This window comes from Achroia grisella, unplaced genomic scaffold (assembly GCF_030625045.1).
Source record: "Achroia grisella isolate CSIRO2021 unplaced genomic scaffold, CSIRO_AGI_Agris_v1 utg1186, whole genome shotgun sequence".
Taxonomy (NCBI): Eukaryota; Metazoa; Arthropoda; class Insecta; order Lepidoptera; family Pyralidae; genus Achroia; species Achroia grisella.
This window is the reverse complement of record NW_026712592.1, coordinates 1743076-1767264: the sequence shown is the minus strand read 5'-3', so window position 1 is coordinate 1767264 and position 24189 is coordinate 1743076. Positions and strand designations below refer to the sequence as shown.

At 31.2% G+C, this 24189-nt stretch overlaps 1 protein-coding gene across 13 annotated transcripts in view; it reads left to right on the top strand.

The window, feature by feature from the left end:
• The first annotated feature begins 1294 nt into the window (after positions 1 to 1294).
• Positions 1295 to 24189, top strand: part of LOC131853702 (casein kinase I) — a 50192-nt gene continuing 27297 nt past the window's right edge. For 10 of the 13 annotated variants that reach the window (XM_059204783.1, XM_059204775.1, XM_059204767.1 and 7 more), the window contains exons 1-4: positions 1295 to 1375; positions 2065 to 2383; positions 9440 to 9597; positions 23893 to 24003. In XM_059204783.1, the coding sequence (XP_059060766.1) occupies positions 2322 to 2383; positions 9440 to 9597; positions 23893 to 24003 (331 nt within the window). In that variant the 5' untranslated portion in view covers positions 1295 to 1375; positions 2065 to 2321. Of the gene's footprint in view, positions 1376 to 1565; positions 1618 to 2050; positions 2384 to 3168; positions 3276 to 9439; positions 9598 to 23892; positions 24004 to 24189 lie in introns of those variants that run through there. The other 3 variants (XM_059204719.1, XM_059204725.1, XM_059204760.1) reach the window with 3 other exon arrangements.

Below are 24189 nucleotides of genomic sequence, written 5' to 3'. Positions count from 1 at the left end.
ATTTGTCTATTATTGATGTTGTCAATTGTTAATAAAAACAACAACTATAATCAATACAAAAATAGGGGACAGCTGCGCTCCAAAATCATTGTATTTCTCCATTACGCTAACTGCTCAATTGTCTTAAAATTAGGTATATATGTACGTATTGTATTTCGGGATAGAGTTAGATGGCTGGACTCTATTTTTTATATAAAGAGAGCAATCCTCCAGCATATTAATGGAAGGTCCTAAAATACGCCTTTTGACTCGACTCCAACAGTCCAGCTGCCACTGGTCCACATGTAATCGACAATGTCCAATTCTTATTGCACAGTACTATTTAAATTAAAATACATAAAAAGACATTCATACAAAAGACCATCTTTAGCAATAACATATTTGTAATTATAAAATAAAAGACAGTGCTTGTTGTGCTATGCCTGTTTTTTATTAATTACAATGGCTCCAATTCATTCACAATATGTAGAAATATCTAGGACAATATTTTATTTAAATGTGCATCGCATCGTTCATGCTTCGTCAGCACCGTATATTATAGAGATAAGAGAGAGGTAACTATATTGATTGCAAAACGTATTCATCAATTTTCAACAAAAACATCGAGTAGCTCATTTATTACTATTAGGTACAAATAATAATTTCTTCGAGAAAGTAACTTCTTTTTTAAATAATTGAAATAATATAAACATTACGATTCATTTCCAGCCAAGTTTAGTCCTTTTTGGTAACTATCTATATTATTTTTTAGCTTCTCATATTTATAAGCGAAGTGATTACTTGCTCAATATTTTTATAAATTTACTTAAGTTCTCAATAAAAGTATTTTTGTTTATATATATAATATATATGGCACATTCTTTCTACTCTACTAAATTTATGATTTAAAATATAATATAAGAAGCAATAAATACCCCTCGAAATTGTAATCTATCGAAAATGTATTGAATATAAAATTGTTCATACAAAATAATTGAAATATGAACGCAACATTTATTTCTTTTTTTGTTTTGTCGAATTAAGACTCTGGATGCAAGATCATTAAAGTTTCTTCTACTATATATTGCCAATAGTGAAAATTATCTGTAGTGTTTATGATTAAGTAATACTATCTAACAACTTTTGAAATAATTGGATTAATTGGGTTTTTATATTCTATTGACAATATTCATATATATTTTATATTCATTAAATAGCTATTGATTACATACATAATTTTCTCAATCCGTACGTATGTTAATGTAGTAGAAGTATCTTCAACTGTAGTATGACAACACTCTCTGTTGCAAGTTTGCGCATGCGCCGAATGGCGATTAATCAGTGACTATTTCTTTGAGTTTAATATTTTATAAATAAGAAATTTTATCGTTAATTGGTAATATATATTTTATACCGTGTAATTTATTGTGCGGCCTAAAGAATCTTTTTTTTAATATTATTTGTTTAATAAATATTCATGTGATAAAAGTGTAACATTGGTGGCCATTACAAAACCTAAACTTTTTTTATCAGGACAAATGTCCATTTGATGTTTCGGCGACGTTGTGACTAATCCATAAATTGCTATTTAAAAAATACATTTAGATCTTTCTCATAATATTATTTAAGATACTTTAGGTACTGTGAACTTAGATATTCAGAATTTTGCTTGAGAATTATTTCAAAACTACCAGTGCCGACCGATAAATAAATTAGGGTTGACTTCCTTCAACGAACTGTCAATTTTTACTTTTCTTCAATATTTAATTGAGATATATCAGATAATTATTTAGATTTTTTAACAAAACGTGAGTGGTTAATCACATCTCAGTGCCTTTGTAATAGTACATCAAGAAGCAACACCCACATAGCTTGTGCTTGTTGTCACTCTTCAATGAACATAACATTGCACGGCGACCTTTATTTTACTCTTGGAGTCTTTAAATTATATATTATCTTAGTATTATTTACAAGTATCACAGTCTGCGATCTCAAAGCCAGGTTTAACAAAAATTTATAATTATATATGAATAAAATACAAACACATCGCCGAAACATTCCGTAATCAAAGTTCCGTGTTTGCAGTTAAACAAAAATGATTTTGAGGTAAATTATTTATAGTGTAGTGATCATAGTGTTGAAAAAACAAAAAAATAGCAATAATTAAAGTGACCATTTGTGGTTTGGAGGAGTGTGTGTTTTGGCATGGAGAGTGTTTGCCTCTGTGTGCCTTCTTTGGGGCTGTGGTGACATGGGCTACATCGCCGTAGCCCCTGCTGACGGTGAGCTCTGGGAGTGAACGAGAGTGTCGGGCTTAGTGCCTGCACGAATCGTCTAATATTATGAATAAACGTGAGAGCACCAAGGATAAAGAACGTCAGAGTGACGATAAAAGAACTTCCACGTAAGTCTCATTTCTGTTTTATTAATAGTTGCTTATACTTTTAGTTTATATATTAATTTAAATCATCTTGCATTTACCCACTGCGTGTATGAAAACTATTGGTACCATTAGGTATTTCTAATATCATTAGATATTTCTAAATCTAATTTATTATTGCAAATTCTACATTAAATTGTAGATTATCAACTATTTGTATACATATTTTGTTACTGTTCTTAATCACTTTTGAATAACTTAATCTATAGATTATACAGAGAGATGATATATTTAAATTTTAGCAATTCTTTTACTGTTTTAAAGGTATGTTTCATTACATTATTCCAGAGTGATATAGCCCATATATTATGTTATTATGTGTATAGAAAACTGTAAATATATAATAAAAATTACTGTTTAAAAGTACTTACAATTAATTTAATATGAATAAATATAATTCCTATTTCTACAGAGCTTTAGTATAATCTAAACTTTATCTGTCAGGTTAGATTCCCTTAGGTTGTTGTTTGGTACAATAATCTTAAAATAGTTTTTTCATATAAGCAACAGCTAAGAAGGAAAGGATATAACAAGTTATAGGTGCGTAAGAAGAGAATATGTGAATACATTGCACTAGTATTTACACACAATTTAAAAAAATATGAATGAATTTACAGCAAATAATGCTACTATATACTATAGTGTATGCTCTCAAAATAACCAACTAGGTGAGAAGTCAAATTGACAAGTTTGGAATAAAATCAGGAAAGCTGTGATTCAATGTCAGTTAAATTGACAAGTACCTATTTTTTACCATAGTGACTAATATTATACTATTAATAATAAAATGCATTGTTTACCAAAACACAGATGTCATTGTATTTATTTAAATTACTGGTGCCATGCATAGGAAGTTGTAAGTATCTTTATTATGTGTGATGATTTGTATACTATACAAACTAACCCCCTTATTATTATTTTTTTGTATTTTATGCACACCTATCCATACTTTGATTAAATTTGTTGCTAGCTAACAGTGTACAATTCTTCATTTATTGCAGTCTTCTAATTTCATGCAAAGGTATTCAAATTTCATATTTAAACATTTAATTTTGTATGTAACATTATATTTTAGCTCTTAGCTAATTTGTTTGTTTAAAATTTGCTATTCCTCAATTTGAAAGAAAATTACTTACATCTGGATATACTGAGAATATCTGGATATACTGGAGATACTTCTATAGTTTAAATGGTTTTATGAGATTTTTCAATTTTAAAGAAAACATGGTTATACACTTGTGATCACTAAGTTGATAATCAATGACTATTTATTATAATTTGTTTAGTTTTACCTTAATCACATGAATATTTTACTTACTCCAAAACCAAAACCTATGATATCTTACGTGCAAATAAACTCAAATAGACATAAAATAATTATTGCAACTATTTTGTAAGACTTTACTAGTTGTTTGAATTTTTATTCTTAATTTTTAATTATATCCATCATAATATTGTTGTAAACAGTACTGTTTATAATAATAATAATTATTTGATCTACATTTTACAGTCCTGTACTTCAATTATATTATGTATTGTTTGTTTTATAATTTAAAAAAATGTTATAGTTTTACATCTACATCTCATAATAGGAACAATTTAATCTCTCAGGTTATGTCTGTCTTCCACTGATTGGCATTGTGCAAACTTTCAAATACTTTGTACATTGTCTTTGTAAGTTCTAAGTAAATTGTGTTGAATGTATTGTGAACAATAACTGTCAAAGTTGCACCTGGCAACTTACACGCTTCAATTGGACGATGCATTTTCTTTGTTACAACATTTTGTTTAGTTTTACAACTTCTATATATTGTTTTATAATTAAAATACTGTATTAAATATATATTTTATGCTTTGATTTCTCTCTCTCTCTCTAATTGACAACTTCCCTTCTAAAATATTGAAAATTGAATTAATGGATAATGGATAATGATAGATAGACATTGTTACATTTACTGACAAAACATGTACTTTATTGTCTATAAACTTGTTAAAATTACTCATGTAAACTGTAACCAATGGTGGTAAAGGTCACTATGGTATGAACCTCGATAAACTATATCAACTAATAGCTATAACCTCATTTGCTTTTTTGACATAAATGATAGCGTATGTGGTAGAATTTATCCATACATCAAAAAATTATTAAGTTCTATTCAACTGTTTAGTACTGAAATTGTAACAATGAGACCAACAGACACAGCTTTGAGTGGATAATATTGTTATTAAAACTGATTGTTAAAAAGATCACCAAATTTCATATGTAAAAAATTAACTTCATCCTATGTGTGGAAAATTCAAAATTGAGTTCCAAATCAGCTACCATTCTCTTATTTTATTTTCAATTACATATACTCAATAAGGGCCATATAACATTTATGTTGAATACAGGCATTGAGATTTAGAAGAATAGTTCATGTATTGAATATGGAAGTGCATTTGAAACTTTCACTTTTAGACTGAACATTAATAAACATGCACTAATAATTTGAATGAGTCACTACAACAGTACATTTTGTTGTGTACTCTCTCTCTCTATCTCTCTCTCTCTATCTCTCTCTCTCTCTCTCTCTGTCTCTCTTAAATATGATGTCTATGTTCTTAGTATAATGTAACAGAGTAATTTTGTAAAAGTTATGAAATAATTAATTTGGCCTTGAATGATTCATCAGAGAAATAAAATGTGTTATTGGTACAGAATAATATTGATTTCTATATGAAGTACTTGTATTTCTGTAAATAATCTATTGTGTATTAGTTAACTAGAGTTTAATTACCTTATAAACATATCTTTTATATTATTTCATTAGATTGCAAATGGAATATTTTGTTTATTTCTTATATTGAATATTTATTATATATAGTCAGAGGTAGAACCTGCTGCTGTATTACATTTAAATTTGGTTTGTTATTAGTGTTACCATCGGTGTCAATCATAAATTGCCACTCAAAAAATATTTATGTCTGCTAGTTGTTATCTTACGACCTTTCTTCTTCTAACCTTCTACATATATTATATTTATCTTCTATATCTTAAAATGAAATGTGGGCATCTAAACATTTGAAGAATAGGTACTTATAGGACCACAGTTGTGCCTAGATTAATATATTCTTGCAAAAAGACAACTGCTGCAAGTTAATCTATTAACAGAACAAAATTACTCTACTGTCATTATCCAAGAAAAAAACGGGTATACTTTTGTATTAAAAAAACGCAGCTTTTTCTCGTAGGTCCAGAATGCTGCAAGTTAATCTAGGTTTTATTCGCGTAGTTTGCAGGGCCCAATGTTTTAATTTCGTGTTCGCCATGTACTTGCACACATTTGGCCTGTACCATGTAACTGCATGTTGAATTTTAAAGTACAAAAACTCCGTAGCGGATTCTCCTTTCTTCACCTACTTAAGCCTTCAAACTAAGTCAAGTATGAATATTGTGCCGCGTTTTATACTTACCTATAATGTAATTTTGAAGTCTATTACACTGTATGATTCACAAGGTCGTTTAAACAAACATTGAATTTTAATTGGTATATGCTACGTTTATTGGTAATTTTCCGTATTGTAAGTATAATTAATATATTTGATGGATAATCTGATTAGATAAACATTGAATAAATTCAATTAAAAGTTTTATTATTATTATAACCTACGCATAAAAACATTCAACGTGTAATAAACCCATTAGATTGAAGTTGTTTGGCCTTTTTTCTCCGCTGCTGTGTAAGAATGTAAAAAAAACAGTACTAGCTGAAATGAGATTGTGTCTTTTAGTTCCTACGAATAAGGTTGTATTGAAATCTCAAAATCAGATATTCCACTTATTTAAAATAGTATTTTTTTAATATTCTCTGTTTAGTACCATTTCAAAATAAAATATCAGTTATTGTCAACAAATATTTTTTACTTTGTTAGAAGAAATATCACTACTTTTTCTTTTTAAAACATTTATTACGAAGTTGTAACAAACTTTATAAGACAGAGGAATAAACTATGTCAACTGCAAAAAGAATACTCAGAATCCTTTCTGCTTTTGCAAAGTTTACGTTACATGTTATACGCATTAAAAAAAGAAAATAATATTGAGGAATTGAGAATTTTGACAATCAGAAAATGTTCTTAATTCGACTATATTTTTTAGTGGCGATATTGAGGTATCGGTGTTGATTTTGACGATACCTGTTCCAGGCCCATCGTGTAAAACATGTAGAATTTGCACAGTTGAGCTATCTGTATCGACATGAAAATCAGTAGTAATTATGGTAATTAAATTTTTAGACACGTATTGGTACTATCTGACTCACACTGCGCAAGGAACAGAGCCACTTTAAAAGTTTAACCTATATATCGACCATTGATATTGATACTGGAGCGTACCTGCTGTCAAACCGATTCTGTGAAAATATCCCTATTTTCTGTCATATCTACCAATATTACAAATGGTTACTACTTCTTCGACTGATTTGATTATTTCACTGTTCGAAAGGTAACATTATTCCAAAGCAACACATGCTGTTATTATGTAGGTATAAACAATTAACGAAGAACACCCGCTTGAAACCAGGGAATGCCACTAGGAAAGAAGAATCTGCGAACTCCGTCTTTTTAAATTAGTTATGCGTGGTTATACGTCCGTAAGTCGCCGGTTTGAATGTATAATCAATGTCAGGCTTTATCACTTGTCAGGAGTAATATTAATTGTTAAATTAAAAGCCGTAGTATGGTCTTTAAGTAAAATTATTCTATCTTTATTAAAGTTTCCGTTTCATGTCCCTTAGGCGTGGGTTGCGTATTACATGACATTAATTAAAATACAGTTAACTACCTACGTACGTAATAAGATTATTGTCATGTAAGTATTAATTATTCGACACAGTAACGAATGTCTTTTAATGACACTGCTTTCAGCTTTATACCTTACTAGTTTTTGTCGCGACTTCGTTCGTGTTAGGGATACATTGATGGAGAGCTGTTTAGTAAATATGATTCATTTGTATTATTTACTAGCGGCTTTCGCTACCTATTTGAAATATAGTCGATATTACCCATTATTTAATTTATTATGATGTTTATGGAATGGTGTAGCCGCCTTTGCTAACTGTTTACTCTGGCCACGATGAGCTCAGGTTAGTTAGCCCATCGTGACAATTTCACCAGGAATTTGTTACGATAATTTCCAGGGTGAACTTTGTGGAGTGTGCGTCAACTTGACTTGGTACATTAATAGTAATGGGCAGATGGCCACATTACTAACAACCCCTCTTCTCCCCAATTACCCCTTGATAACGTGCACGTATAGGTGAAAGAGTTTATAAATTATTACTAGCAGCCCTTAGCTTTGCGAAATGCAGGCAAAGAAATACATTTTACAGCAATTATTTTACCTTGAGATACATTATGGTAGTTTTAGTCAGGATATCTCTTTTTACAGTAATCAATATAGATTATGTTACTTGGCGATAATGTAACATTCTAATGGTGAAACAATTATTGAAATCGGTCCAGTACTTTGAATTTATTCGTTACGAACATAAAATAAATACATTTCTTTACTCTTTATAACGTTAGTATAGATCATCAATATCTTGCCTTTGTCACATTATATAGGGTCAACGCAGTATTTCTTCCCCTTCCATTGTTACTTATCAGTCGTATTACCTAACCTCACTCAATACTCTTTATTGTTATCTACAATGTTCATATTCCACTTTCCTTTTATGTATACTAGTCTTATCTTTGACACAGTCCCGTTACGTGGGACTGTGTCAAAGATAAAACTAGGGGGAGTGTGGGGGGCGACTATTGTTATTGCTAGCTATGTCCCATGTCGACAGCCACGTGATTCCTGGTGAATTTGTGGCCAAGTTCAAATGGTAGGCGCATTCATGTTCTGTTCATCAGCACTTTACTTTTAGGGCTGTACATATATAATGTAGTGTTAATTTTATTCCAGTCAGTTTTAACTATTTTTACAAACAGTTTAAACTATTTTTATTTCGAATACCTTAGGTACAAAATCGCAGAATCAGCTAGTGTGGATGTAAATTTAAAGTGTAAAATTAATAGTAGTTAACAAATGTATACTCGCCTTAATAAAGCCAATTTAACTTTCGTATTGTTTGATCGTATAACAAAAAAGCTGTGATACCTAGGCACTTTTTTCTTCTCATTGTTTAGACGGAAAAGCTGGCTTGGATAGACTTTCAATTTCTAAAACAAAGAATGTAGTTGCATACATGTTCTATATTAAATGTCAATTAACTAGGTCACATTGTGCTGTAGTCTTGATACTCGCTTTGGCATTAGGTTAATGTTAAAGTATAAAAAAATAATTTTACATTAGTCATATATTTTTTATAGCATTTTCACGCTGCTAGAAAAACCATAGACATGTTTACTTATCTGGTATAAGTATTTAATGGAATTAATAAAACCACGGATATAATAGAATACTTTCGCTTGGACACCTTTCATATATTCAAACTTGTTGGTGAAATTCGTTCAATTTACATCAAACAAGGCCTCGCGTGTAGTATTACAAAGAAGAAATGTTGAATATTTTATTTGTAATGGATAAACATAAAAAATATTTTTAAATCTGATTAAATAAATGTTTTTAATCGATTATTTCACCTGGATAAACCTTCATTGAAAGTTGTTGAAACGAGTAACTAAATCAAGGGCTATATTTTTTTTTTTTACAAATTGGTCTACAATATTTGAATTTAAGTCTAAGGGGTGCGTAGTGCTCTAACAAATATATATATATATTTTGATGCTTGTCACATAGTCAATAGTTGTTTCCTATTAATTTCAAACTTTCAATACATTTCTTTCATACATTCATAGGCATAAATCCTACCGATTATAAATTTTGTAATTCTCCTTTTGAAAATTATACTCACTGTTTTATGGTTTACTTTAATTTTCTTACATACACGTACCGTTACGATAGGTACCGATAGTTGTTTATGTAAAATAATGAACAAATAAAAAGTTCCTGTTGCACTTTGCTTGTTACAGCGCTACCGGTGCGGTGGGTGGGCGCGGCGTTGGTGGCAGCAGCGCGATGCACACATCACGGCACTCTGTCACCTCGTCTTCGGGCGTCCTTATGGTTGGCCCCAACTTCCGCGTCGGCAAGAAGATCGGTTGTGGGAACTTTGGTGAACTTAGGCTGGGTAAGTTCTAATAAAATAATCATCCTAACGGTCAACAGATTTCTAGCCACGTAATTTTTAAGCCTGGCTTAAAGACTAAACTTCGATACTGACACCGGCTGATGCACACTGTCAGCTGTTTCCCATTAAAAGGCATTTCCAATTAAAAAACAAACACTCTGTGGATGTACTGATATCGGTAACAAATTGGATGTTTGGATAGAAATATACGAAACGATAACGAAACTTGGGTATTTCAATACAATTTCGTCACATTTGCTACTACATCGACACTTAACAATGACTTTAACTACCACATCTAGGATCGTAGTCTATGGGATATTTAAGTTATATTTTTATAACTCCCCAAAACCATCACGTAGTCAAGAAGCTTAAACCTCCAGTTGCTTATTGCTTATTAATTAGCATGATTAATAAGCAATTTATAATTTGGTTTTATACTGCGTTTGCCTTACACCGGTGTATTCCTGTAATAGTCTTACGAAACAACATACCGAGGTTTTAATGAAAAACATATTATTCAAATCGAAAATGAACGAATGATTTAATCAAATAATCAGTCTCGTTTATCGATCGATATTGATTTTTTGACTGATTTAAGTAATTACTATTCGCGATTGGAAGTAAATAAACGGAATCATAAGTTGCCATCAAAAACGAGAATTTAGAACACTATTGAAGTCGATTTTCGATGCATGTTTATGCTACATTTAACTTTCAACGTGATTTTTTCCTAGGCAGTTATCACACGAAAGATTAGGCAGTATGTCTCTGACCTTAGCATGTTCTCAACAATGAAGATGCAAAAGATCTTAACACTTACACTGTATTTGCGTTTGAAGTATTAGCAATAGTCGAGTGTACAGAAAGAAAAGGTTGCTTTAAATACATTCTAGACCTACGGTAAATCGTGAGGGGCAACAAAATCTCTCATGCGTGCAAACATCTCTCCATTTCTCGTGCATTTCATATTATCGCTAATAAACGGCAGTGAAAGAAAGTACAGTGATTATATCATGTATTCATAATAATTACTAACCGAGTGGACTACCTCACTCGTGCTTGTCTGTATGTAAATAATAAAACAGTTATTTTTAAAAATAGATTATATACAAGGTTACAAAAATAATATGAGAGAACTCACAACATTATTTTGTATTTTTGTAATATTATCGATCTACAAAGTACCTCACACTAGTCTAGCAAAAAGAATTTATTTTATTTTAGGTTTATGGTTTTTAATGTAATTGGTATGCCATACAATCTGACCGTCCACTTGATGGTAACCAACAACCGTCGCCTATGTACATGAACAACACTATCACGTTATTATGTGACAACCGTGATAACACACGTTGCCATTCCAGAGGACTAAGATGCCTCTATCTACAATTGAAACACAGCTTACAAAACAAGCTACTTGCGGCATAAATAGGTGAGACTGAGGTACTACTCAGACTATTTTTATAGTCTACCTCGGATATAGTTTGAATTTAAAATAAATAAAATAAAATAGAATTCATAATTCTCTAAGTAACTCCAAAATAGATAACTCATATTCTACTCGAAGTAATCTAAATTACAATTACTTTTTTGTATTTTGTTATTTGCAATTACAAAATTGTATTAAAATCATTTTTATTTGGGTATTTTTTACCATCGCAATCAACTTGTAAACATGACTGTTGATTTCAATATTGCTTACCTTAAAATGTTTGCCCAGTATCTCTAGTGACCTAACAGATGTTCATATGTGCTACTACAAATGCAGTTGCGCATGCCGAAATCATATAAAAGTATTTAGATCCAATCAATTCTATTATCAGAATACAATAAATTGTAACAATGTTTATGATATGATGAACTTTAAATAGTGACGAATTTCCACTTACGGGGCTGACTAAAAAAATTGTTTCACGAATTGCAAATGAGTGGATATTTACATCAATGTTTAGTCGTTCTTATCAATATACCATAGTTACTTACATATCTCTCGTTGTACTTTTTTTATTCTTATTTATGTTGTTTGTGCTTTCAATACGTACGGACATACTGTACGGAAATATCTATACTAATATTATAAAGAGCGATTGGTGTATATGTGAGCTTGTTTGTACAGTCTGATAATGGAACCGCAGTGGTTGCAATATATATCCATCTATTTTTTTAAGGTACAATACCATTATTGATTAGCATCTATACCTTTTATTCTAATTCATACATTGTTACAAGTAGAGTTAATGCAAACGATTATATGGATAAACTCTCATGTACTTATGCCATAACTATTCGCATGAACTTTGATTTAATAATGATATTAGCAATCTAAGATAATTCACACACCGCCATCCAGTCCCAAACTAAGCAGAGCTTGTGTTACGGGTACTAGGCAACTAATAATTAACATAACCGTCTCGAAACATAACAGAATCGAATCAGCGACCATCGGAATACAAACAGCTAGAGGACCGAGGCCAATCATACCATAACAAAATTAATACACCGGATACATATCCGAATTCGCTTGGGCAACGCCGCGAGATACAACTTGTTATTTATGACTAAATTAGTCGGAACAAATGAGTCGTGTTGTTAGATTTGTCATAATAATATCTCTGGCCAGGTGATGCAGAACCGTTGCGCAGCTCATAAAACCAGTATTAATGACTCTGAAAATATCTAATGTTTCAGTATTAATATAGGTTATATATCACAAACGCACCCTATGGATTAAGTAACCTAAATAATTTCAGCGTATGTATATAATCCATCCGTTGAATATAGGTCTTTCTCCACCATGTGTCATCTTCCGCCTTCAGCATCCATGTGCTCAGAGACACCTTCTTAATGCCCATCTTGAAGTGCGCTCGACATTCCGTCGATGCATATACGGCCTTAACTCTACATTTATTTTCCCGCTGGCACTCTTCACGAACTTTCAGAGCTATGTCGTTCATTTTGGTCCTCCTTCGCATTTCCTGAGTTCGGATCCTATGTCATACAGAAACGCTGAGCATAGCTCCCTCCATTGCCAGCTGCGCGACTTTTATTTGTGTGTATATACCTCATCACGGAGAAAATGAATACACTTGTTAAGAATTCTTATCTTCAAACATGGAATTTGCGCCGGGAAGATGTGACGGAATTTCCCATATACAGCCCAGCCTAATGCGTCTGTGGATTGATCGATGTGAACAGATTTAAAAATATATAAATTAAAAAAATAAATACATATACCGAGGTAATTAGTGGTAAAAGTTATTTCCTGTCAAATATACATATGCTTCCTCTACAATCGTATGGCAATGGCTACAATTTTCAACCATAAGGCAAAAAACGTAATTACTGCAATTATATATCCTTTCTATAGAAATCTGACCTAAATACAGTACGTTTATACAATTTAAATATTTCGTGTATAAGATTCATCGCAAGTAAAAGCAGACAGTCTAACAAAGACCCATAATATAATAGAAGACTTATGAGTCATTCTTTTCGCCGTCGTCTCTCGGAACAGCTCATTGAAATGAGTCTTAAGCAACATTTGCGCAAGGTTAACAATTATGTTTATTGTACAGTACCAGGTAGGTATGACCGTCCTGAAATTTTTAAATATATATGTATATATTTTTTTGTAACTTGTGAAGTAGGTAAACCGGATATGACTATTCGTTCTAATACCTATCATTACATAGGTGCAAATTTATAACAGTGTTTACGAGATTCTATAAAATCAAATTCCTTACGTATGCATGTACGTTATCCTCCTGGCAATAATAGGTACTCGTAGATTAGTAAAATTACTCACTGAAAGTTTTAAATCTATTGTTATTTTACTCACTTAAGAAATATTAAGTTAAAGAACCTTTTATATTTTCTAGCTAACTCTGGCCCTCTTAACATATTATCAACTATTATACATATGTATGTCTACGGATGTCTTCGTTAGTTGAGCACGGATTTTAAAATCATACCTTAAAAATTATAAAAAAAAATTCAACTTCTAAATCCAGATCTCAATTGAGGAATATCCTTTTAAGGATTGTCATATAGGACACTGTCTTCTACTTTTGCATATTGTTTTTTTATCACTAACCTACTGCCTAGTTCGGCTAACTGCTTTAGTTGAAAAGAACTGGCAAGAAACTCAACCGGTACATTTTTATGTTATTTCTTGTATCAAGTATACTTGAGCGAACGTGTCGTCATCTTATAATACAGAGCAGAAGAAATTCACAGTAATCCTTAGAAATTAAGGGTTAACACTAAAAAAAATACTAGTTAGAGTTTAGTATGGTGATTAGAAACTAATTAGGTGTTTAACGATATCCACTGACCTTGGACGTCGTATTTACTCTCCCGTATTGGGCACATACTAATTCTGTATCGTTTGTAGGTATTTTGTAGACCGTAATATATTTCTTTATATAGATAGAGCAATTGTGGAATTGCTTGACCGTTGTTTAAGTTTGAAACTGGTTTTCGATAATGGCGGTGCAATAAAGAAATCTCACCTGTCGTGTTTACACGGTTCTGTAGCATTTATATGAGAATATTATTACATATTAGATGATTTGTAATAAAACTAGAAGTTCTCTGTTCGATAATGCTTGATTTTTTTAAATTGATAATAAATTAAAAGGATTCATATATTTTTTTTAAATGTTAACATTTCTGTAACAGATTGAACATGTTTGTATATTTATGAATCAGTCACGCTTATACAATTGAACGAATTTGAATGAAATGTGGTACAGAATACAGACAGCCTAGATTAACATATAGATTCTCTTTGCCCGAATTCACTCTGCGTCTTATACTAGACATAATATTTACATTGTTAAACATAAGTCACTACCGCAATGAAACAGGGATACACTGATATTCTTATTAGAACATCTATTAAGGTTAGTCCTAAGTGTCATTTAATAGGTGGTGAATTTTAATTTTACACTAGTGTACTAATCGAACCACGTTTTACTAGATTTTGTACAAAGGTACCTCCTTTGTCATAAAAGTTGACCATTGAAAAAACTGATGAACGGTGTGACTGTATGCATTCCCAGGTATGACGCCTATTAGCCTAAATCTGGATGACGTAAAAATGGTAGAATTTTTTCGTAATGAGGACTTAGTGGTCCTATTGCTAGCAAGGTGGCATGTTAAGTTGGCTGTCCGCGGCATGTCATGGAAACCATCATTGTTATTACGTATGGCTAATTTCTAAAAAATACCGCATGGTATTAAGACCTTTTACTACTTTTTGTACTGAATTTATTAAAGTCATATAAATTAATTAACTAGTTCCTTTAAAAATCGCCACGATGGGCTAATTATCCTGACTTAACGCTTATCCTATCCTCCACTGGTGCATATACTGGTACCGTACTGTAGCAGGTGAACCATGTTATACTTAAAAAAAAAACGCCCCCTATGTAACTACTCCACTGATAATGATTATATTATATTTAGAAAGAAAGATTTTTATGAGGTAAGTACACGAACATGGTAGATCGACAACCTCGTGGAGATAACAGAGGGTCAATGGTAGTGTTGATAACTGATAAGTAGCCATACCTACTCAATTTATTCACATAGTCGCATAGAAACGCATTATTGCACTCAGTGTTTATTAAATTTAATTATATTCGCATTATTTTATATTTGTTATAGAATATTATGCAAGCATTTAACAATCTGTTTGTCATATATATCTATTTATCTGCGGTCTAGCGGTTTGGCACATCCCTTTACTTCAGAGTTCTATTACCCGCAGGGTACAAACATTTGTGTACATGAATATGGTTACTTGTAACGAACTGGATTTTTACTATTTATTTTAAAAAAATATATTGATTTGTAGAAACTAAGACAATATCGGCGATACTTTTTGAATTGGTTAGAGTTTATTACTATGTTATATTTGTATTAATGTTGATTGTGTATGGGGAAAAAACATTTACCTAAGTAATTGCAGGAACGTCAGTTCTTACGTAAAATTACTGATTCTCAACATATATTACTCCGAAGAGATTACAATACTTGGTACTGTATGCACTGTAATTGCCTGCAATACACGATACAATAAAATGTGGCTAAATAAAGAGCTTTAATTATAACGTATGAAACATGCAGACAGACAGCTGTTTGCTTTCACCGTCGCTTTGTAATAATCGTTCATATATTGTATTTATTTGTAGGCTAGCTGTAATCTGCCGTCCAAATGGCCAAGATTGTAAAAAAAATCTGTGTTCTCCATCCCAAATGCTATGTTATATGCTAAATTCCATAATGACTGACTAAGAAGACGGAACGTGACATGCGAATAAAGTCACTTTCGCATTTGTAATATTAGTAATACAAGTAGTATTACACATTTAATAAATATGTCTACTAAATTATTTACGATTTATAGTTTTTATATTTTTATTACTTTGATTTAAAAGTAACTTCAACTTAATACATTGACAGACTACATTTCAAAAACACTAATCTCCTGGTAATTATATATCTTTTGTACACTTGCTTTCAGATTTGTTCAATCTGAACATTAATTGGTGCTAGTAATATGATCGAACGAATCAAAACAGTTAACCAACAGATATTCCTCTATTTTTTGGTGTTTCTATTTGTAGTCTTCATAGTCAATCTGAAAAAATGTTATCGTTGGCAACACGAGATTTTTGTCTAAAAGTATGTCAATTGGTCAATACATGGTGACTTCCACATCTAGTTCTTATTATCTAAGCGATAAGGTTACATTTAGTTGATGAGTTATCTATGGATTATATGGATGCATGTATATGAATTGGATTCAAACTGGCGTCACTGAAAATAACGTGAACACGTGCACGTGTGATTAAGTCTATGTGTACATTATTTACTTTCCAAACTGTATTAGTATTTGCTAACTAATTAGTAGTCTGTTTTATATGGAAGCCATTAGTCTTAATTTAATTAAATGTAGACCTGATTTGTGATCGATATGTTTAAGCCTATTTAAGTATGTTCCAATAATGCTGTATTTTTCACTAGATAAATCCCGCGGTGCTACTCACTTAAGTTTGAAAAGTTTATTTATTTAATTAAAAAGTAAAAAGTATTCTAAGTTAATCTATAAGGATATATCTGTGTACCAAATCTAATTCGTATCAATCCAGCAGTTTTTTAATGAGAAGAATAACATACATTTATCCTTACAAACTATCATCTACAACGGTGTTTCTCAATTAGTGGTACGCGTACAAACTGGGGTATGTGAAGTTGCATCAAGGGGTATGTGCGGCTATCAGTAAAACAAACATACACACACACTCACAAACTTTCACATTTATAATATTATTGTAGCAACAATAAGGGGTACGCTAGGTTTGAGGTTATTTTTGAAGTGGTACACAGCAAAAACTATTTGGGAACCACTGACAACAGTCCTATGATTAGTTTTTGTTTCAATTTCATCAATTTTGTTGTATAACTATTAAGAAAATAACTGTTTAACTATTAAGAAAATAGAACAATTTATTAGGAAATCAACAATCCGAATAGTATGACAAATATATTATAAATAAATATATTTATCGACGGGAACTGGTGATAGTTTGTTTTGTTACAGTTGAATTGATATTCTCCTTTTTTCATGTCTGTTAAAAAGCAATTTCAATCGTTCATAATAAGGAAAAATCGCATAATATGAATAAGGTTGAAACGGTTAGCCTCAAACAAAGCTAAAATTAATCCCGATTAAACCAGCATTCCAATAAATATAAAACGTATTGAAATCAATTGTTCTTTTGTGCTACAGTACCGCTGGAAGTTACATTCATAAAACCTTTCCACTTTCAATAATCGTTTTGCGTCTGTGAACTCTAAATTAAAAAAAAAGCAACTAAAAAAACTTACATAACTATAGCGTTTAATTATGTTATCGACCAACATTTTAAAGAATTTAAGACATTTCGGTTTACATTATTATAATAGCTTCTATTCAGATGTCTTTAACTTTAATGTCTAATAGCTACTAATCGTCGTCAGCTTGCTTTAAATTCCCTTTTACGCTTTACATTCCTTTCAATTCCGTTTAATTCTGGTATAATAGAATATAAGAAACAATGGGTTTACTGCTATTTTACCGGTTTAATTTTCCCATTCCTTATTTAATCGTACGGGAGAGGCAATTGATAGAAACGGAGTCCCCATTTCTATCAGTTGGTCTTATTACTACCAATGTACCATTTGAAGTTGACTTTCAAGTTGTCCTCCCGGAAACCCTCGTGCTTCCTAATGAATTGGATGTTATAATGAGTGAACTTCATCTGCCGTCTGGTGCCCCGCCAGCTTGTATTAGAGCAGTGAAAAAATTGTTTTCATCGTCCATTAAAAAATATCCATCTCTGTTTTCCTTAATGATATTATATATTCAAACATCTAGAAAACGATTCTACACTTTTGTAAGTGTAATAAAATCAATACTGAGTATTTCAGATTAACGACCGCATCGTGATAATAAAACGTATTCACGCACACAATTATAATGCATGTCAAAGAAATGAGCTATCTCTGAACATGAAGCTTTCTATATTTAATTATCTTACTTTTGTATGTAAAATCAGCCAATACTGACCCTACTAAAACCATTACAAACACTGAAGCTACCACAGTACTTTCACACTTTATTTCTCATTAAGATTATTGATTTTGATATCACAAATATCATGATTTCAACGTCATTTTTTATTATTTATTATCTGATGATAAAGTCAGAATATAGGCACTATTGTGATGACAGCAAACATTGAATTATTTTCTTTGTAAAAAAATCGTCCTACAAAGGCGATTTATTTAAATGTCTATGCAATTAATCGGTAAACATATCCTTTCAAATAACAAAAAATAACAAATAACAGCTTCATAAATGACGTAGTTCTAACATAGAAAAAACAGTTCTATAATTAAAATAGTTATATAAACATTTAGCATTATTATAAAAAAATTAAGTTTATAAATAAGTGAGTGCCTTTAGCCTTAAAAACTTTGGAAGTAGACGATGCCGTGGTTAGTGGCATTGCATTGGAGCCACGATGCGTCATCGACACGCGATGCGTCACTGACGCAGGACTATTGAACTTAGAAATACACCGATGTAGTAAATTTTATTATCATACAACCGTCATTACGTATCTCTTCTCTTAGGAGGATGTCAGGTTGGCCAGATGGGTTGGTATAGTGTTATTTTCAGACTAATTGTATTCTGCGACATCCTCGTGCTATACAGACAATGTTACATGCTTATAAAGTAGCTTTCTGTAGATGATGTTTTAATAGATAATTTCTTTTTTATTAAATTATCCATTAAAAGAAACATTTAAAAATCTGATCTTTTGTCTTTATAATTTTAACATAGATTTCCTTCTCTTGCACTTTATTGTGTATTATGTTCTAGTCTTCTCTGATAACTACTAGAGGTTTAAAGGAATGATACACTACTATTATTTTATGATGAATAGATGAGTTTACTTCAATGCTCTATGTTATTTCTCTTCACGGATCATATTGGTTCGATCATATGACAGGCGGAAGATGCCGCGCTTTGTTAGTCCGAACCCCTTGTAATGCTTACTGCAAAAGTGGGTGTGGCATGATAATAGTGCCTTAGTCGTCATATTATGAGGTTCTCTCGATTGTATTATACATGTCGTAACTAGATTATAGAATTGTGTTTACCACACCTGAAAATGTCAGTAGGAGAGAATAGAACACATTTCATGATTTAGTCAAATATTATATAATAAAGTTCAACATTTCCAGATTTGTTTATGGATATACCTATACACATATCATTGTTATGGATCACATATAAAAGTGTAGTTATTATAAACTTTTAGACATTGTATTGCTATTTCTTCAATCATCGCATTATTTTTCATTTTTGGGGCAATATATTCGGTTTTACTTAACGTCGAATGAAAAAAAATATGTTTACCTTACCATGTTAAAATAATTGACCATATAAAAAAACTAAGGGTAGTAGGTAAGTAGCAAATGTTAGTAGTGTTTATTGTTAACATGATGAAACATCTTTACTCGTTGATCGAATGCAAATATTTATAAATATATTGTAATAATAATAAATTCCTATCTAGTCTCCACGTATACGGTTATACTTTTCTATTAGGTTAGTATTTAATTATTTATTATTAAACATATTCGGTCTTATTACAAAAAATCTGTTAAAACTCGGACGAAACGTGGTCTAGATGGTCGTGGTTTAAACCATTCCTAAAGTTAATACTTGGAATAAACCTAACATTATTACGAATCCAGATCTAACAGAGGACTACTTAGTACTACAGTTAAATCGTTCATTATGTATTCCATACAGAAATCAGTCACTCATGTCTGTCACCGTACAATTACGTTCCATTTTACCAGAAAACTGAAAAGATCAAAAATAATATTAGTTCAAAGAAAAATGTATAAACTAAAAATAAATTTATTTCTATATATCTATGTCTTCATTATAACTATTTCATTAATATATAATATTTATTAATGTACTATTAGGCTTAAAATCAGTTTTAAATTACAAGTAGGAGTCCGGACGGAGAAAAGGAACGGCGAGATATTTTTATTGGATCATTGGATCGTCGAATAGTGACTATTTCAAAGTCAAATGAGTGAAAAAATAACAAATAACGTCTTTTATATATTTTTATTGTCGTAAATATTTGCTTTAAAAATGTTTATTTAATATATTTTTAATTTTAGTTAAAATATTTTTCCAAAAACTACAACTTACAATAGAATTTTTAAAATGGAGTTTGACTTTTTGCATTTAGACCACTGTTAAACTAGGGGCATCGCAGGTCTAACTTTAGACCATAGACGAATCACGATTTAGAGATAAACTTCATTTTGTAATAAGGAATACATTGGTGAATGGTTTATTACTAGTGCTAAACCAGGTTTATCTTTTTGTAATAAGGCCGATTGTGTCCCACTGTTAGACCTCACTCGACTTGAAACTTCCCACGCTCGTAGTCTTCGTTTGTCTACATGCATACTAGTTTTTGTGTAAACAGTTGTCTTTCTACCACACATGGGGTCTGCCGCCAGTGTCTAATTAGGTCAAAGTTATACTGTATTATATAGTGCCCTAGGAATAGTGTTGATGCTCATCCATTGATACATTTATTCATACCACTGAAACGGCTAATTAGCGAACGGTTAATCTGATGGAAAATGTTATACGCTTGTTAAAGTAGTTTCTGTCAGTTTGAACGAACAATTTCTATGTGTAATACCCGAAAATAATTCAGAAACTAAAAGATCTGAGTATTTAGATATATCTAAAAGAATGACTATTAGGTATATCACCTTATAGTCATTGCTTAAAGTGCTCATTGTTTAATAAACACCATCATCAATTCGGATATGACTGACTTTAAGTGATATTTAGTTGTGGCGGAGACATATATCAAAAGACAATATTTCTGTTTCGAAAGAAAATTTAGTATCGGTAGAGTTTATAACTCTACTTTTGTGGTATATTATAAAATATATCATTATTCCCTTCGTATCATCGTGTAGTCATATTCTTGCGGACTTTAGTGTCGTCTCACAATACCTAGTAATTTTACGGTCACATCTCTTCCCTTTAAACTGCAATTCAGCTTGTAAAGCTGCTTGACCTCGGAACTAGGGGAGACACAGGTACAACTATATAGATGTGGTTCTAACGAATATCATTCTTTACTAGCAATGAGCCTATTCTGACAAAAATCTCTTCTTACTCAGACTGTACAGTATCTGACATACTGTCATGAGTGACCAGACTCATTATAGTATGTCAGCCATCAAAATTGACGTCCAATAACCTCAATCATGGTGATATTTTAATCTAATTGCGTGGGTCAAAAAATGGCGTTTATAGTCAGGTTACGTTTTGAATCTTTTAGATAATAAGTTTGACTTTAGTTTGTGTATCTGTGCCATCGGAAAATTGAAATGATCGATATTAACACGTTTATTTTTGTTGGTATAACGGGCATTTCAAACATTCATATAATATCATATATTATTCATATCATAGTAACTGGGACATATTGCCTTGCCACTGGTATATTTAATTTAAAACGCTTTTTGCTTGTGTTTGCCATCTGCATTTGAACGATTCAAATGCATGTGTCATCAACTGTCCAGACGCTCAGACGTCTGTTATCAAGAATAATGTTTTCTTAGTATCGTATACAAATAAATCTAGTCCAATTCATAAAAACGCCGGGAATCTTATCTTTGTGTAAAAATAGCTTTAGGTATATTTTAGGCCTATATCTATAAAACTATTTTTAACAGACATAATAGACTTCAATATACATTATGACTTTATTTACCGTCTTAAAAAATATAGAGCATATCATATATTCATAAATAAAAACGATTTGATTTATATTATATTTAACATGTATTTTACTTTGTTTATTTAGCAGAAAGCTATTTTATTATTGTGCAAATATCGCACTACAAAATAATTTGTCAAGCCAGTATACTGTTCCCGGGAAATATCTATAAAAAAATTGTGCATAACAGCAATAAAAATTCTCATAATCGAGTAAACGGAATGTCAAGTTACCTATTTAGGAGTTAAGTTATAAGAAATGTTTATATCCATATTGAAAATAATATCCTACAATAATATTGACATTGATTTCATTCTTTTCCTATAAGTAATTTTATCTATATCTATCTTTAGTATTTTCTTTGCGTCTTGTTTCCAATTACAGAACGAAACCGTAATTCCGAATGAAATTGCAAATTCATTCACAGAAGGTCAATATTAATTGACTCCCTAAATGGTAGTCTACGGGATATTATGTTAATGATTTTATTTAAATCTAATGAACGATTCGAAAGCATCAGCCGAAAGAGGTTTCGTTCTGTTCTGTAGTATTAAAGCAAAAAGTATTTGCAATTAATTATATGACAACTATCTTAAAATAAGATTCATGCGAAGAGTGTGTACGAACTTCTTTGGCCAGAGGCAAGCATAGTTTTGACTAACTATAACTTGATAAAATTGAAACTCTCGAATATGACCGAGACAGAATTCGAATTGTAGTGGAATATTAGCGGCATAAGTTTAGTGGAGTATTAACAAACTAGCAACCATCCACACTATATATGTGATAATAGCCACAAACACCACATTATCATATGATGCCCGTCGTCTAAAATGTTGTGCGTCCGTACGCTGTACTTTCACTGCATTATGTCGCATTTAAACTAAAACGTAACTTATAAAGCAAACTCCTTGACTGCTAAAACAACAAAGATAGAGGCACCCCACGGAGACTACTATATACATAGTGAACCTAATGTAACAGCTGTAACCTATATATATGTAAACTTTTACAAAATACTAAACCTCCAACAGTACGTTTGTGCAATAAATCGTTAAAAATCACAACGGAAGTCATCCAAGGGCGAGGCTGAAATAAATTATATAAAACGAGCCACGAACATTACGTGAGATTCGCTCATTTCGCATAACCTCATCATTTCAAATATGCAAGTTCGCATTTACTTATCATTTTCAGCGAAAATGAATGACATTAGGCAAATTGATAAATATAATTTATACTGAATTTTATTTGCAAACCCAAAGTCCAATTTCATTCTTATACTTCTTTGACCGCATGTTGGAAAAGGCTATGCTCGGCATTACGCTGCGTGATAGAATACCAAATGAGATTCGTAGAATAAATAAAGTAATCGACATCGGTAGGGCGGTAGCATGGTAGGCCAGTATTCAACAGTGAGTAATAAATAATTTAAATATTGGTCGATGATGAAGTCAATCCAATATATATATATTTTTACGATTGCAGACGGTAACAGAATTTGATCTGTAATTTATTAATATTATTATTATAATTTATTTGAATGATCAATAAGACATCCACTATGTTTACAATAATTACCATTTATAAGTAGTTCAAGTATTGTTGACTTAATTACTTGTTGCCACGGCATGCTAAAATTTATTCAGATTTTTCTTATTATTGATATTTAATCGATAACAACACGTACACACTACATTATTATTATTAATTTTAGAAATATATATTATGCATATATCAAAGTAAGTTTACGTAAGTTTAAAGAAACAGTAGATTTTAAATAAGTAAATGAACAATACTATACTTTTTATTTAATAAATTATTTCCTTTGCCTGACTTATAAAATGTAAAACATACGATTCTTATCAGTTTTATTGAATTGTATATTTTTCTGTTGCAGGAAAAAATCTCTACAATAACGAACATGTAGCGATTAAAATGGAGCCTATGAAATCGAAGGCTCCTCAGTTGCATCTAGAATATCGATTTTACAAGTTACTAGGCACTCACGGTAAGTTTAAATCATAAAATAAATATTGCGTCTCCCTGCTTTGTTGATAATTTATAAAGGAAGATACTGTGCCGTTCAGAAGAGATATCATCGCATATTAACGCATAATATGAATTTAGCATTATAGATGTGATGAAAAAAAGTTATATAGGTATAGATCTCCAATAGTTACTAACCTATCTTTGA